At 46.5% G+C, this 17,585-nt stretch overlaps 1 protein-coding gene across 5 annotated transcripts in view; it reads right to left on the bottom strand.

Annotated features, from left to right (window-relative positions):
* The window catches only part of col16a1 (collagen, type XVI, alpha 1), a 512,937-nt gene that overhangs the window by 300,403 nt on the left and 194,949 nt on the right, over positions 1-17,585 (bottom strand). For 4 of the 5 annotated variants that reach the window (XM_041212846.1, XM_041212840.1, XM_041212841.1 and 1 more), the window contains exons 15-20: positions 15,651-15,695; positions 11,657-11,746; positions 8,680-8,718; positions 6,319-6,363; positions 5,456-5,491; positions 3,492-3,599 (exon numbers count right to left, since the gene is read on the bottom strand). In XM_041212846.1, the coding sequence (XP_041068780.1) occupies positions 3,492-3,599; positions 5,456-5,491; positions 6,319-6,363; positions 8,680-8,718; positions 11,657-11,746; positions 15,651-15,695 (363 nt within the window). The remainder of the gene's footprint in view (positions 1-3,491; positions 3,600-5,455; positions 5,492-6,318; positions 6,364-8,679; positions 8,719-11,656; positions 11,747-15,650; positions 15,696-17,585) is intronic. The other variant, XM_041212847.1, reaches the window with a different exon arrangement.

Genomic DNA, 17,585 nt, shown 5'->3' with positions numbered 1-17,585 from the left:
GGTGAGAGGAGCAGAGAAATTGAGACGACTAATGTCGCGCCGACAGTTCTCAATGAAAAGATCGAGAGAAGGTAAGAATCCAGAGGGAGGGGTCCAGGTGGAGGGAGAATATTGGAGATGGGTAAAAGGATCCATTGAACTGGGAGAGGACTCCTGCCCAAAGAAGTGAGCCCAGAGACGAAGACGGCGGAAGAAGAGTTCAGTGTCATGCCAAGCCCGAAATTCATTGAGGTGAGGGCGTAAGGGTATGAAACTAAGTCCTTTGCTGAGCACTGAACGTTCAGCATCGGAGAGGGGAAGGTCAGGGGGTATAGTGAATACACGGCTGGGGTTGGGATTGGAAGAAAGGGTGGGGACGGAGGGACAGGCAGGGGTGGAGGGTCCTAGATGGGTATTGGTGTCGATGAGTTGTTGGAGCTTGTGTTCCTTAGCACTTGAGAGAAAGAGAAAAAGTTTCTTGTTGAGGCGTCGGATGAGCCGAAGGATAAAATGAAACTGGGGGCACGCGCAGCTTTGAAAAAGGGTACGGCGGTGCTGCTGGAGGGAGAGGTCGAGTGTGTTCATATGGCGGCACATGGCACTGAGCGTGGATTTCAGAATATGACGGGAACAGCAGTCCGAGAAACCAACCTCTGAGGGACCTTATCAAAAGCCTTCTGAAAATCCAAGTATACTATTTCCTTTATCAATTCTGTTTGTAAAATCCTCAAAAAACTCCAACAGGTTTGTCAAACATGATTTACCATTCATGAATCCATGTGGACTATGCCCAATCAGATCATTATTATCCAAGTGTCATTTATCACATCCTTTAGAATAAATTCCAGCATTCTCCTGACTACTGTTATAAGGCTAACAGGTCTGTAGTTCCCTGTTTTCTCTCTCCATCCCATGATGCCAACATGCCACCCATAGTTACAGGCATAACAGGACACACCTGGCAATCACTGCGGAGCTGTCTTCAGAGATTCTGGGTCAGCAGAGAGCCAGATGTGGGGGTGTTGTCTGCTTTAAGGACTCTAAGTGTAGCATGCGGCCTTCAAAGTCAGTGTCACTACAGGCCAGCTGCTGTCTCTGGCCTCCTTCCAGCTTCTCGCAGACGAGCTGCAAGTTAATTCACACAGATGGAGCCATGAACTGGCACATAAACAACCCTCCCTGACAACACCTCCTGTTGCAGCGCCTCAACTTGGGGTGCAGTCTCAAGCTTCTCCGACATTTGCCTGCAGAGAGATAGGTAGGGAGAGAGAAACACAGAGAAATAGAGAGAGACGGATATGAGGGGGGAGGGAGAGGGAGGGAGAGAGAGAGAGAGAGAGACTAACAGGGAGAGGTAGACAGAAAGAGTAAGAGTGAGATAGAGACAGAGAGACAGAGACAGAGGAAGAGAGAGAGAGAGAGAGAGAGAAAGACAAATGGACAGACAAACAGAGGGAGAGAAAGATAGGGACACAGACAGACATGGAGAGACAGAGATAGAGCTAGGGAGGGGGAGGGAGACAGAGCGAAAGAGAGAGGGAGAGAGAAAGTGATTGAGAGAGGGAGAGAGAGCTCCAACACTCCTATAGTGTGGTTTCTGGATTCCCTATCTGTGTCAGGCTTCAGTTACTGGAGTAGAATATGGCCGTTTAACAATTAAGTCTGTTTCTGCCCTTCAGCTGAGGTTTGTCCATCCTGTCACAAATCATCCTCCGCTCCAAGGGTGTGAGCCTTTAGTGATCTCACATCTCCTAGCACCTCAGCAGAAGGCCAAAGTGGGGCAGTGACCTCCATCCCAACTACAACACGGTCTGCCAATCACTGACCAGCACTGCCCGGGCATCCTGCCCCTTTAAGTGGAGGAAGACGTGAAAAATGAGTATTAGAAATAAATTAGGCAGAATTTACTGACATCCCTCATGGCCAGTTTGGTGATGGTGGAGGGCATTTAAGCAGACAGGTGGGTGGCACATAGGGACACCACTACCTTCCCATCTCCACCCCATTAAATCCCACCCAACCACCAACTAAGGCTCTTAAGTGGGCAATCAAGGGCACTTGAGAGCCCCATCCCACCACTGCAGGTATTCACTGAACTGGACATGCCCTCTGTGCCTTTTGGCAAGGCAAAGAGGGGCTTTTTGTATGGACTGCTGCTGCACACCTTCCATTTTCTCGCCCTTGTCCGCCGCCCGGACACGCCCTGGCGTGCCTTGTTGCCATCCGGCGGCGGAGGCCCCCGATGGGAAGCCCTCTACGGAGGTGTCCTCCCCCTTTCTATCGGGGACCTGGGTTGGAGGGTGTTGCATGCAGCAGTCCCCTATAATAAGAGGATGCATAGGTTCACGGACTCTCAGGACACGTGCCCTTTTTGTGGTCTTCTGGAGTCCGTGGACCATGTATACATAGGGTGTTGTAGGCTGCGCTCCCTTTTTAGTTATTTGAAAAACCTTTTATTGATGTTTTGTTTGCACTTCAGCCCCACGCTCCTGATCTATGGGCACCCGGTGTGGAAGGGGGTCGGGAAGGAGGAGGACCTCCTCGTGAACCTGCTCCTGGGCCTGGCCAAGTTGGCCATTAACAGGTCCAGGCAGCAGGCGATCAACGGGGGAGTCCCGCCCGATTGTTTGTCCCTCTTCCGCGGCTACGTTCGCTGCCGGATGTCCCTGGAGAGGGAGCACGCGGTGTCTGCTGACACGCTCGAGGCCTTCCGTGCTCGGTGGGCACCGCGGGGACTGGGGTGTTTTGTTGACCCCTTTAATCACATTTTGATTTAAAGTTTGTAAGGTTCCTTTAAATTTTGTCCTTGGTTTTACAGCTGACCTGAATTAGGGGCTGTGCCTGATTTATCCCAATTTTGTTGATTTGGTTTAATTGGTTTCACTTAAAAGATTATTCACTGAACTGAATCAGCCATATAAATACTGTGGCTACAAGAGCAGGTCAGAGGCTGGGAATCCTGCGGTGAGTAACTCACCAACTGACTCCCCAAGGCACAAGTCAGGGGTATGGTGGAATATTCCCCACTTACCTGGATGAGTAGAGCTCCAGCAACACTCAAGAACCTTGACACCATCCAGGACAAAGCAGCCTGTTTGATTGGCACTCCATTCACACACATTTACTCCCTCCATCACCGAAGCACAGTGGTAGCAGTGTACCATCTACAAGATGCATTGCAGAAACTTATCAGCCTCTTTAGACAGCACCTTCCAAACCCACGATGACTACCATCTAGAAGATAGCAGACACGTGGGGAAACCACTGCCTGCAGATTCCCCTCCAGGCCACACACCATCCTGACTTGGAAATATATCGCCGTTCCTCCATTGTCACTGGGTCAAAATCCTGGGACACCCTCCCTAACAGCACTCTGGGTGTACCCACACCACATGGACTGCAGCGGTTCAAGAAGGCAGCTCACCACCAAGGGCAATTAACGCTGGCCTAGCCAGTGACATCCATATCCTATAAATGAATAAAAGAAATGTGATTCAGGGACAAACACTCACCAGTTTCCCAGCCACCCCAGGCTCCACTCCCTGAATATGGCCTCCTGGAAATTTGGCATCACCTCCAGTTCCCTCAGGCTGTGTAGGGCAAACCCCACATTGATCTCCCTGCGGACAATAACATGGGCTTCATTACCAGCGGTTTACAAATCAGTCTCAGAAATGTCGGCCCTTCAAGACCAGGAAAGGAAATTAAAGGAATCTGCTGAAGGGTTCACAATGCAGGAGCCATGAGTTTAAAAGCTGCAAAATCTAAATGTGGAAGGAAGATGGTGAACACTTTTGCCAAGCGAGCAGTGGATACAGAATAAGTTGCAAGGATAAGTATTGACAAAGAGAGCCTAAGAATTCTTTCATCCCTGAGAACCAAGAGTATTCAGGTCCCTTTATACCCTTTGTATTGTTCATTTGTTCACTGTTTGATTATGTATGCTGACTGCTTACTGTGTATGATTAGTTAAGTGTGGGTGTGATCACTGAGAGAGAGAGAGAGAGAGAAACTGAACTGAGGCTGACTACTGTAAGCCTGAGATCAGACATTTTAAAGCATTGTAAATAAAGCTCCTACACATACAGAAACTGGTGTATCATTTCTGCATATCACTGAGATATAAAGCACAACACCTTCTCCACACACACAATCCCCTCCCTCTCAACCTATTAAAACACATCCATGCTTTTCCACGGGCTCCATATTTACAGATGACCTCTAATGTGACCCCATATTTGCACATCACTCCTGGTAAAGCATGGGTGCCATATTTCCACATGACCCCTGATGGGGGTCTTACACATAAATCTCAGTGGGGTGGGGGCCAGCACGTATTTACATGTCACCCTGGTGGAGATTTAGCTGAGGTACAATCTGTTAATTGTATATTAATTGTGCTTAATTGTATGCAGGTGCTGGGAATTAACTGGCAGTTTTCCTTAAGCCTCTACAAATTGACACATTATCCTAATTTTGTTTTATCCTAATTTTGTTAATTTGGTTTAATTGTTTTAACGCAATAAGAGTTACAAATTGACACATTATCCTAATTTTGTTTTATCCTAATTTTGTTAATTTGGTTTAATTGTTTAACTCAATAAGAGTTACAAATTGACATATTATCCTAATTTTGTTTTATCCTAATTTTGTTAATTTAGTTTAATTGTTTTAACTCGAAAGAGTTACAAATTGACACAGACTGAAATTGTGGTTGTTGAGTTAGGAGGTATATATTTGTAACATATAACTCTGTAAATTAATATACAAGTGTGTAAAGATTGGCTCCAGCTCTACCCTTCACCAAGTGGCTTTCTGAATAAAACACAACCGCACCCCCCCCCAACCTCACTTAAGAAAAGGGGTTCAAGAGGGAACTGGATGAATTTCTGGAGAGAGTAAGGATGAAGTGATATGGTGAGTATTTGGGACATTGATCAGTCAGAAAGGTGAAGGCTTTTTGGGCTTAGTGGTCTTATTTTTTTCCTAAAAGTGATTTTTATCTTAATTTATGCCCACCAAATCCATGTTCTGTGTCACACCCAATGCACTAGTCTTTATCTATCAGTGTGGACAGTAAGTACTGGTAGGTCGTTTGACCCTGAGGAACACTACAGCTCAGCAGGACCCTACACTCACACCTAAGTAACACAGCAGGAGTCACTGGATCAGGATCAGGAGCAGGATGTCCCATGGACCACCTCAGGAGGTCCCCTTCATAGACCAGATGTGCTGAAAACTCATACAAAGCTGAGACTAGCTTGGTCAGCTCAGTTCCCAAATAGATCCTAATGCCTCTCTACTCTGTAACACACTGAGCTATGTATTCGCTGAGTGAACTATGGTTGGAGCTTCCTCAATCACATTATGTTCTTTAGATTGGAATGATTCTACCTTATGATGACCAATCGTATGCCAAAGGCACTGGGGTAATCCTAGCTGAATCTGCCAGTTGGTTAGAACCACAGTGACTCACCTTTTCTCCCTTTGGACCCGGTAATCCAGGTTTACCCTAAAAACAGAGAAAAGACCAAGTTATGATGCAGGTCAGAGGAGCTGACAAACGAACAGCAACACCCATTTCCCTTTGTCAGGTGCAGCAACAGTGATCAGATCGCACATTCAAATCAAATCATTTTGTATTATTGAGTGTAGAGGATTATTTTTCTCAGATTTCTGTAGAATGCAGGACCCAGGCCAACAGCCAGTATCCTGCACTGACAGATAATGAGTACAGTTATGACGTTGGACTAGCATCTCTGAAGTCGGAGGTTCAGTGCTCACTAGGGCAAATTGTGAAATTGAATCAATAAATTTGATAACTTGTAGACTGGCACCAGCAAAAATACCCATTCAAAACCCTGTCCCCATCAAACACTCCCAGGACAGGTACAGCACAGGGTTAGATACAGGGTAAAGCTCCCTCTACACTGTCCCCATCAAACATTCCCAGGGCATGTGCAGCATGGAGTTAGTTGGTCACTAAAGTTGGTTTGCACTGATCCAAATATTGGATAGATGAAGATGCTAAATGACAGCACATAGAGGAGTGCTTCAACGGGTGCTCTGTAATATAATCACATTTCATGATCCTATCCTTATAAACATAAAGCTCCATATGCACAGCCCCTATTTTGAGCTTTAATCAGTCACATCACACACTGCAAACTCCTTCTCCCTCGCTAGCCTCAGTTTCTCTCTGACTGCTATTCCTAATGCACCATTAGACAATTCACTGTCTGTTCACTCTCAATGGGAGATGATCCTGAAATGTACCTGTCTCCTTGGATCAATGGGAAATTAACTTTTCTTTTGAAGTTATGGAAAAGTGATACTTACAGGTTTCCCTGGGATGCCTTCAGGGCCAGGATCTCCGTCACTTCCCTGAAGAACACAAGGACAGGAATAGGTGAAAACACAGAAGATAAAATGAAGGTCAGGAGCTCCTTGCTGCTACTTGACCACAGAGAACCATCTCTGAAAACTGCAAGGAGGGTCAGGATCACTTAATCTTTGACCTCACCGTTCAGCTCATCTTGTCTAGGCTCCAATTTTCTGGTTCAGAGCAACTGATAGCCCAACAACATCTTATATCAGTCCTCCCCTCTCTGTAGATCGGCAGAATCTCCTCTCACTGTCCAACCCACTGGATGGAAGAGACCAATAAAAGCATTTGGAAGGAGTGGTGGTGGGGCGGGGGCAATGTAAATTTAGGTATGAAGTGTCGATTCAGATTCAGAACAGTGGAATTAAACCCTAAATGCTGAAAATACTGAGCTGGTCGGGCAGCATGTATGGTGAAAGGATGGTATGGTTAATGTTTCCTGTTTATAACCTTTCTACCATTCTGATGAAAGGTTATCGAGCTGAACATTGACTTCTGTTTCTCACTGAGAAGCTGCCTGACCTGCTGAGTATTTCTCACATTTATGTTGCAGATTTCCAGGAACTGCAACATTTTGCTTTTGTAGTAAATGTTAAATCGCAGACAGGTTCCAGGACCCCACTGGCCTTTAGGGTTTGTCAATTCATTGTTCAACTGTTGCTTGTCAGATACCAGGAGTATCTGAGGAAGAGTCATACGGATTCGAAACGTCAACTCTGTTTCTGTCTCCACAGATGCTGTCAGACCTGCAAAGTTTTTCCAGCATTTTCTGTTTTTGTTTCAGATTTCCAGCATCTGCAGTGTTTTGCTTTTAACAGGAGTATCTTTATTCACGTCATTTTGGTTCTGTAACTAAAGTAAGCACTTAAACCTCAGACCGCAACTTTACTGAGACAGTGGGCTTGATAATACTCCACCACACCGCACCCACCCACCCCACACACAACAGGTGGAGAGGGACCGGGTGCATAGCAATTTAAAAACAGAGGAAGTGTCACCTCAAGTGGTAGCACTCCCGTCTCTGAATTGGAAGATTGTGGGTTCAAGTCCCACTCCAGAGACTTCAGCACAAAAATCTAGGCTGACACTCCAGAGCAGTTCTGAGCACAGTCAGAGGTACCGTCTCTCTGAGGCCCATTATGTTCTTTCAGGTGGAGGTAAAAGATCCTGTGGCACTGTTTCGAAGAAGAGCAGGGGAGTTATCCTTGTGTCCTGGCTAATATTTATCCCTCAATCAACATCACCAAAACAGATTATCTGGTCATTATCACATTGCTGTTTGTGGGAGCTTGCTGCGCTCAAATTGGCTCCTGTGATTCCTATATTATAACAATGACTAAACTAAAAGTACTTAGTTGGCTGTAAAATACGTTGGAATGCCATGTGGTCATGAAAGGTGCTATATAAATGCAAATCTTTCTTTTTGTTTCAACAGCACTCCCTCCCCGAAGGTGGGAGTTTCCTGCCCTGAAGCGGCGGGGCACCTCATTAACATATTTAAGTAGGACTCCCACAGTGCATTTGGGAGTCTGATTTAAATTCGATGTTGGCTGGGTTTTCCTGGACTCTGGAATCCCATGAATGGAATGGAGCGGGAAGCTATCGACTCCACACAGCAATGCTTTTCCTAGCATTCCTTGTGGGTAAGTGGAGTACCCCCAGTCCCCAGACCCTGAAGGGAGCATTTAGTGTCCCCTCAGCCACTTACGACTTTACTCCCTTGACCCTTTCCTACTAAATGTCCACACCCTGCTGTGATCACAACTAACCACACACCCACCATCCCTCCGAAATCCTTAATCTCTGGCCTATTTCCATCCCAAATTGCCCAGGACTGTGCTCAAGGTTCCCAGCTGTAGCCTCCTGCCTCACGATTTCCTGCCCAACAATCAGTCAGTCTGTCAACTTGACTGTTCTTGGCCTGTTCTGCCATCCCAGTGCCCCCAATAAATAGTGGGCCCACAGTTCCTGCCAGCAAAAGATCAGAGGCTGCAGGCCACACAACTCTGTTTTGACGGCCCAGTGATTTTACTCCCTAGTGGATCACAGCAATGTCTGGGACATTAATCTTCCATTCCTGTGGGGAGACTCCAGAACATTCCTGAAGGGTTAGAAGCTCCCTGAAGACTAAATGAACCATTTGTAACTGTTAACGAATGACATAGAGCAGGGCAGTAAAGACGGAGTGGGCGATAATCAGGACACATGAGTTTGTGATTAATCAAGATTTGAAACTGCTGAAGAGAAGGGACTGAGCAGGCGTTCCTGTTCAGGAGATTTGAGCTGGAGAAGACCTCATTCCGAAATGAACTTACCGTGTCTCCTTTTGGTCCGGGTGGGCCTCCAGGTTTTCCCTAGGGGACATAAAAGTAAACAACCATTAGAACTGTACTGACCAGCTGTACTAACCAGCTATGATGAACTGTACTAACCAGCTGTACTGAACTGTACTAGCTAGCTGTACCAACCAGCTGTACTCTACTGTACTAACCAGCTCTACCGAACTGTACTAATCAGCTGTACCGAATGGTTGTGACCAGCTGTACTGAACTGTACTAACCAGCTCTACTGAACAGTACTAACCAGCTGTACTCTACTGTACTAATCAGCTGTACCGAATGGTTGTGACCAGCTGTACTGAACGGTACTACCCAGCTGTACTGAACAGTACTACCCAGCTGTACTGAACAGTACTACCCAGCTGTACTGAACTGTACTACCCAGCTGTACTGAACAGTACTACCCAGCTGTACTGAACAGTACTACCCAGCTGTACTGAACGGTACTACCCAGCTGTACTGAACGGTACTACCCAGCTGTACTGAACAGTACTACCCAGCTGTACTGAACAGTACTACCCGGCTGTACTGAACAGTACTACCCGGCTGTAGTGAACTGTACTACCCAGCTGTAGTGAACTGTACTACCCAGCTGTAGTGAACTGTACTACCCAGCTGTAGTGAACTGTACTACCCAGCTGTGCTAACCAGCTGTACCGAACTGTGCTAACCAGCTGTACTAACCAACTGTACTGAACTGTACTAACCAGCTCTACTGAACTGTACTAACCAGCTGTACTGAACTGTACTAACCAGCTGTACTAACCAGCTCTACCAAACTATACTAACCAGCTCTACTGAACTGTGCTAACCAGCTGTACTAACCAGCTGTACCGAACTGTGCTAACCAGCTGTACTAACCAACTGTACTGAACTGTACTAACCAGCTGTACTGAACTGTACTAACCAGCTCTACCAAACTATACTAACCAGCTGTACCGAACTGTGCTAACCAGCTGTACTAACCAGCTATACCGAACTGTGCTAACCAGCTGTACTAACCAACTGTACTGAACTGTACTACCCAGCTGTACCGAACTGTGCTAACTAGCTGTACCGAACTGTGCTAACCAGCTGTACTAACCAACTGTACTGAACTGTAACAACCAGCTCTACCGAACCGTAGTACCCAGCTGTATCAAACTGTAGTACCCAGCTGTATCAAACTGTAGTGCCCAGCTGTACTGAACTGTAGTGCCCAGCTGTACTGAACTGTAGTACCCAGCTGTACTGAACTGTACCAACCGGCTGTACCGAACTGTACCAACCGGCTGTACCGAACTGTACCAACCGGCTGTACCGAACTGTACCAACCGGCTGTACTGAACTGTACTAATCAGCTGTACTGAACTGTACTAACCAACTGTACCAACTGTACTAACCAGATATACCAATCAGCAGTACCGAATTGTACCAATCAGCTGTACCGAACTGTACCAACCAGCTGTATTAACCCGCTGTACCAAACTGTGCTAACCAGATATACTAACCAGCTGTACCGAATTGTACCAATCAGCTGTACCGAACTGTACCAACCAGCTGTACTAACCCGCTGTACCAAACTGTGCTAACCAGATATACTAACCTGCTGTACCGAACCGTACTAACCAGCTGTACCGAACCGTACTAACCAACTGTACTGAACTGTACTAACCAACTGTACTAACCAGATATACTAACCAGCTGTACCGAACTGTACTAACCAGCTGTACCAAACTGTGCTAACCAGATATACTAACCAGCTGTACCGAACTGTACTAACCAGCTGTACCGAACTGTACTAACCAACTGTACTAACCAGATATACTAACCAGCTGTACCGAACTGTACTAACCAGCTGTACCGAACTGTACTAACCAGATATACTAACCAGCTGTACCGAACTGTACTAACCAGCTGTACTAACCAGCTGTACTGAACTGTACTAACCAGCTCTACCAAACTGTACTAACCAGGTATACCAACCAGCTGTACCGAACTGTCCTAACCAGCTTTACCGAACTGTCCTAACCAGCTGTACTAACCAGCAAAAATCAAACTGTTTGTAACAAGGCAGGAGGAACAAAGGAGATAAGAGCTTGATGCCCTTGCACTCGAACACAAAGGAGCAGAGATCTGTAATGAGGCCAAACCTCATTGCTACAACAGAACAGGAAAAATACACAACATCCAGGGGAAAAATACTGAATGTCTCAACGTAAAATTTTCATCAGAGCCAGAAACTGAAAAATCAGGAGCCTAATGGGAAGAGTAAACAAAGCATGGATGGAGGAAAAGGGCAGGGGGAAAGGGTGATGAGGGAAATGGGAAAGGGGAGGAGAGTAAAATGGGGAGGGCAGGGACTGAGGAGTGGAGGAGGGTGGTGATGGGGAGGTGGAAGTGGAGGAGGGAGGAAAGGGAAGGGGGTACTGACGGGAGGGGAATGGTGAGGACGAAGGGGCAGGGGAGGCTCTGGGGGAGGGATGTACTGAGGGGGAAGGAGGTGTTGCAGTGAGGGGGAGGGGATGGGAAGATCAGAGGGGGACGAAGGAAAAAAGGGGGTAACGTGGGGAGGGAATGGTGAAGGGAAGGGCAAGAGAGCAGAGGGTGAGGGTGATGGGGAAAGAATGGCAAAAGGATGAGAGGGGAGGGGGATGGTATGGTCAGGGGGTCTGGAGGTGGAGGATAAGGTATGTTGAGGAGGAATGTGTGGATCTCACCAAGGAGAGAGTGATCACTGGTAGCCTGTCACATTTTCAGGGAGCATACTGCCCCCAATTAAAGGAAGCTTCATGCCATTGGGAATCTCAGGGGAGGGGTGGTCAATTGACGGTGGTCTGGACACCTTGACCACCCTGACCTTGACCTCCCATGCTGCAGTAACAGTGTGGGCTGCACACCCCCTTCTGCTGCCTAACCTGATACGGGTGCTCTCTGATGCTGGAATCCATGCTATCCTGCATCCAACACTTACCGGTTTTCCTGGAATTCCTGGCAGTCCTGGGTGTCCTGGAGATCCTGGCTCGCCAACCAATCCCTCTGGCCCAACTGGTCCTGGATCTCCCTAATTAACAGAACAAACAGAACCTGAAGGAGACTGGCCACAGATACTGGCTTTGAAGACACAGTCCCTCACAAACAGGCCATCTATAACTGGTGATGATGAGGGTGTGAGCTGTCAGGACTTTGAAGACCCATTAATTCCCACAATTCAAGCACGGAATGAGCTTTTCCAGAGTGAGTGATGTTCATGCCTCTGTGAGAAATACTCTGGTGAAAAGGCGTACTTTAAATATCAGAAACTAACAAGCAATAAATCCCCTACGCTGGTGGGCACTTAGTTGCCATGGAATTGGTCTGCCCTAGCTGCAGGATTTCTGAACCAAAAGCCTGTCAAAAGGGGTAATGACCCAGAAATGTGGTCACATGGGCCTAATTCCCAGGCACTAAACAACCCCCTAAGTCTCCAGTTGGGCGGGTAGGAGGCCCTCACTCATTAAGAGCCAGGAGTGCATCATCTGCCATATTGGTTAAAAATTGAAAAATTAACCTGCAGTGTCTATACCTGAAATAGGCATTGGAGCTTTGGCTAATAAGGAGCCAAATACCAGTGTGAGACCCCAATGCAAGATTAGTTCATTCCAAGGCAGCTGGCACATGAAAAAGCCAGGCCTAAGTGTGGCCTAACAGGCTGCCCTTAAAGGGGTTTCTGGGGGGCTTTAAGCAATGCAGTGTTTAAAATATACCGACCTGAATGTGGAGCCAGCAGGCCAGAGCAGGAGTAGTCCCCCTGCCCCTCGATTGAAACTACACAACCTGCTTCTGCCCACCACACTCATTCCCCACTCACACCATCACCAAGGTACCCACATTTCTCAACCACCTGTAATATATGCCTGTGTTTGACAAACTCTTTTTAGTGTATGTTTGCATACTGAACACTTTTTTAATCAGGAAATTCATTTACCCCACGTGGGGGCACTGTGGCATAGTAGGAGTGTCAGTGGACCACTAATCCAGAGGCCCTGGCTATTGCTCTGGGGTCACGGGTTCAAATTCTACCACGGCTTCTGGTAGAAGTTAAATTCAAATAAGAAATCTGGAATATATAATCTGGTCTCAGCAATGGTGATAATGACAAATATTATCCATTGTTGTGAAACCCATCTGGTTTACAAATTTCCTTTTGGGAAGAAAATCTGCCATTCTTACCTGGTCTGGCCTACATGTGACTCCAGACTTGACTCTGAAATGACCTAACAAGCAATTAGGGATGGGCAACAAATGCTGGTGTTGCCAGAACCCCTTGCCACATTTCATGACAGAAGGAACAAAACAGATTATCACTTTATGTTTTCTTTCCCCCATTCCCTAATTTCTTTGGGTCCTGCTCTCCTCTCAGTTCCTCTCTCGAGCTCTCAATGGCGGTCAGGGCCATCCAAACGTTCAAGAGAAAATAGGCAAAGAGGAAAACCTAACTGGGAGAAGAAGGGTACAACACATGTTTCATTGCATCTCTGCCATTCCTACTGTGCACCCATTGAGCAGACATAGGGTGACAGAGTCATCGCCCTGTCACCTCACCGGCGAGAGAAGATTCCCAAAAAATGAACTGTTTCTGGAGTCAGTGCTGGAATGACACATTTAAACAGAGGGAATCTGATTATCTCTAAAAGAACTGCACAAGCAGACGAGTGTAATCCATCAGCGTTATTGATGTAGATGAGGGAGGCAGTTTGCCTGAACATACTTATCCAGCCTGTGGAAAATAATCTATCGCCCCCTGCAACCCCATGACTCAGGAGAGGCGGGTGCACACGGTGTGAAACACCGGGGCCCGTGCTCTGGGAGGCCCCGGGCCCACATCTTCATATGGACACAATGAAGGCAACATGCACGTGCCTGACCCCAAGCAGCATTGTGAACCGCAGCCCCGATTCTGCACGAGCGTGCGGGATGTCATCTCTGGCTGGATGGTACAGGACCGAGACACTTATCGACTGGTAGGCTCAGAGCACTTACTCACCTGAGAGTGCGGTCAAACATTTCTCAGCCACTCTGTCCAGTTCCAGCAGCTGCACTACACATGCTCCAGGAAGAGCCGGTGCTACCGCAAGGAACTCTTAACTCCCACCTTGGGATGTCACATTCTGCCACATGGCGAACAGTGGGTAACAGCCCCAGCATTGGAAAGTCAGTATTGTTGAATAGAATATTATGTTTTGTGATCGGGTGATGATGTAAACTAAACGGTCAGGAGGGGGCAGTGAGTGAGGGGGTGGGGTGAGGATGATGGTGGTGGCAAAGACCATGCAGCAAAACTGCTAGAGTCTGTGGGTGAGGCAAGGCCAAAAACAAAACCAGGCAAACCATTCCTCAGCTCAGTCCAAAGGGATTCCATCTGGGCTCTTTCTGTATTTCAGTTCAATGCTTTAATGAATGACATCTATCCCAGTGAACTGTTCTCCTGACTTTACTACAGGATCCAGATACATCTTGCCAGCAGACCCACGGCACTCAGGGTGTATCATGGTTGGACACCACATCAAGAGAAGCAGACATTTTTGTCCATTTATGGGGCCACCAGCAATGAATGTATTTTTTTTATTAGTAGGCCCTGAACCGGATTGTATTCTTGTTTGGGTTGATGGATGACAGCGGGGAATCCAGGTGAATATTTCTGAAAGCTGTAGGCTGTCCTACCTCTGTGCATTCAGCATACCACATGTCTCCTTGATCCTGGGTCGAGGATGGGGAAACACTCATGCTCCAAGGCCCCTCCACTCCCTGACTAAGCAAGTTGTGACTGCATGAATTTCCATTGGCTTATCGTAATAAATGGACTGCAGGTACTCAGAAGTCCAGACAGCTGGAAGCAGTATCAAACTATTTCAGTGCTGAGGTCCAGTTCAGGCCAAGCTCCTTGGTTTTATGGTTTTATTTTAATGTGACTTGGCTTTTCCCTCAAGCCTGTAACATTGAAGGCAACCAAAACAATGCCAGAACGTTTATTTTTAAAAATTAATTCATGGGATGTGGGCTTCGCTGGCTGGACCAGCATTTATTACCCATCCCTAATTGCCCTTGAGAAGGTGATGGTGAGCTGCCTTCTTGAACCATCCATGTGATGTAGGTTAGGGAGGGAGTTCCAGGATTTTGACTCAGCTACAGTGAAGGAATGGCAATATATTTCCAAGTCAGGATGGTGGGTGGCTTGGAGGGTAACTTCCACATTGTGGTGTTCCCATCTGTCTGCTGCCGTGGTCCTTCTAGATGGCAGTGGTTGTGGGTTTGGAAGGTGCTGTTGAAGGAGTCTTGGTGAGTTCCAGCAGTGCATCTTGTAGATGGTACACACTGCTGCTACTGTGCGTCGGAGGTGGAGTGAGTGAATGTTAATGAATGGGGTACCAATCAAGCAGCCTGCTTTGCTCTGGATAGTGTTGAGCTTCTTTGGTGTTGTTTGAGCTGCACTCATTCAGCCAAGTGCTCGCTGTCACTGGGTCAAAGTCCTGGCATTCCCTCCCTAACAGCACTGTGGGTGTTCCTACATCACACAGACTGCAATGGTTCAAGAAGGCAGCTCACTGCCACCTTCTCAAGGGCGATTAGGGATGGGCAATAAATGCTGGCCCAGTCAGTGAAACCCACATCCCATAAATGAATAAATGGAAAGCTTGTCTACCAATTAATATCCTTGATAGCTCAATAAGGATTGTAAGGAAAGCTTCCATCAGTCACCTCCCTTCAACATAAAAGACCTCCCTCCAGTCTTTCTTCACAACTCATTCCTTTGAATTTAAGGATCAGCTTCCTCCAAGCTATTTTTTCTACAGAGGTTGAAGCCTCAGGTGTTAAAGGTCAGATTCCCAGTTCCAGATATCAGTCCATCCCCGTCGAGATGATTACAGCCTCACACCCCCAGTAGCTTGTACAACACATTCAGAAACTACTGGAGATTACTGACAAACCTTAGCACCCTTTGGCCCAGTCACACACAACTCTCCTGGTTTCCCCTGATAAGATAAAAATACACGAGAAAACACAATTAGAATGACAATGAAGAAGAGGACGTTTCAGAAACAAACATGAGCACTTACTTCCAGAACAAAGTTAATTTACTTATGGGGTAGTGACTCCTGGTTCCCAGAACTCAGCGCTGTGTGCAAAGTGTTAAATGGAAGGAGATTGGTGTCGTGATGTTATTCAGCTTCAAGTTATCATTAGCAGGAACCCTAGCTTCAGGAATCCCTTCCTCACTGGAGTAGCCCCATTGGGCTCTGACTGTTCACTGGCTTACTCAAATTCTCTTACAGTGCAATCAGAGTAAATTCCAGCACAGGAACTGTTCATTCAGCCTATCATTTCCTGCCAGTGATTTTCTCCATATGAGGAGTCTAATCCCATGCCCGGTCTCATCCAAATCCCGTGCTTATTCCCCATCCAATTTAACTATCTTCTTTCTCATGCACTCTGTAATTTCCTTTTAAAATTATTTTTGAATTCTGCTCCAACAACAATTCAGATTTTAACCACTCTTGTTATTTGATAATTTTCAAATGATGCAAAGTGTTCAATGTTTATTTCAGTTTCCCACTCTGCTATGGAAGACCCCTTCCAAATATAATGGGTGGCACACTTCTAGCACTGAATTAGTGTGTGCATACCGCCACCAAATTGGAAACTTATTTCAAGCCTATAAAACATGCATAATATGATCCAATTTCTACACCCATGAGCTTAAATCTTATCCATGGCATTTAGTGAGATTGAGTTTTATAAATCTGGAAATTCATGGGTCAGCTATTAGACTGTTGTAAAAGCCCAATAGGCTGACGAATGTCTTTAAGGAAAGGGAACCGGTCTCTCTTACTGAGTGTGGCCCATAGGCAACTCCAGTCCCATGGGCAGGATTTTTCATATGGCGGGCGGGCACAGTGGGAGGGGGAGAGGGTACTTGTGGATCTGAGAGCTGCCCGTGACCGGCTCCGTGCCGCCATTTTACGCGGTCATGTAATACACTTGGCAGGCGGGGGGAGGAGGGAGAGTCAGGGCACACGAAAGAGTACCTCAATGTCCCTGAGGCATGGAACTGCCACAAGGAGATTCAATTGATGTTCAAAAAATTAAATAAAAGGTTTATAAATTGAGTTAAGCATGTGACTGTGTCACAGAAGACGGGACATGTTTTTATATTTGTGAAATTTTTAAAATTTATTTCATAAATGCTTCAGGAAACCTCATCCCGCTCGTGGATGGGGTTTCCTAAAAAACGCAAAGGCCACTTGGCCTTTTCGCCTGCCCGCCAACCATAAGGTTGCACGGGGAGCATTTAAAATAACTTTAATTAGATCCTTAATGGCCTGAATAGGCCGTTTACATATCGGGGAGAAACAGCCAACTCTGGCGCATACCCGCCGAACTAAACATCGCTACTCAGCGCGATGAGATCAGGACACCCGCCCGCCGTCATCGCGTGTTATTTTACGCTTTCAGACTGAAAAATTCTGCCCCGTGTTTTGTGGTTGCTGCTCAATATCCTCAGGGTGACTAGGGATGGTCAATAAATAATGCATTGATGCCTTGACAGTGTTGTTCAGATCCCAAGAACAAAGTTAATTGTAAAAAAATGTTAAATACATTTCAAATTGGCCATTATTAACAGATAGAGCAGCATTTATTTCATCCTAACAGTCCAGGCTGGATTCAAACCCAGATCCTGAATGTTCGACTAAAATTAGATGATCAATTCTGAGGTCTGAACTAATAATCCTGGCAATGTGAGTCCAAATCCCAATGTAGCAATTTGAGAGTTTCAAAGGAGACAAAAATATTACTGTTGGAATTTTGTAAAAATCCCTAGTTCACGCATGGCCTTTTAGGGTAAGGAGCCTGGGATGCTGGCC

The sequence above is a fragment of the Carcharodon carcharias genome, chromosome 19, assembly GCF_017639515.1.
Source record: "Carcharodon carcharias isolate sCarCar2 chromosome 19, sCarCar2.pri, whole genome shotgun sequence".
In the NCBI taxonomy this organism is placed as follows: Eukaryota; Metazoa; Chordata; class Chondrichthyes; order Lamniformes; family Lamnidae; genus Carcharodon; species Carcharodon carcharias.
The sequence above is the reverse complement of the archived record's forward strand: the minus strand, read 5'-3'. Positions and strand labels throughout refer to the sequence as shown.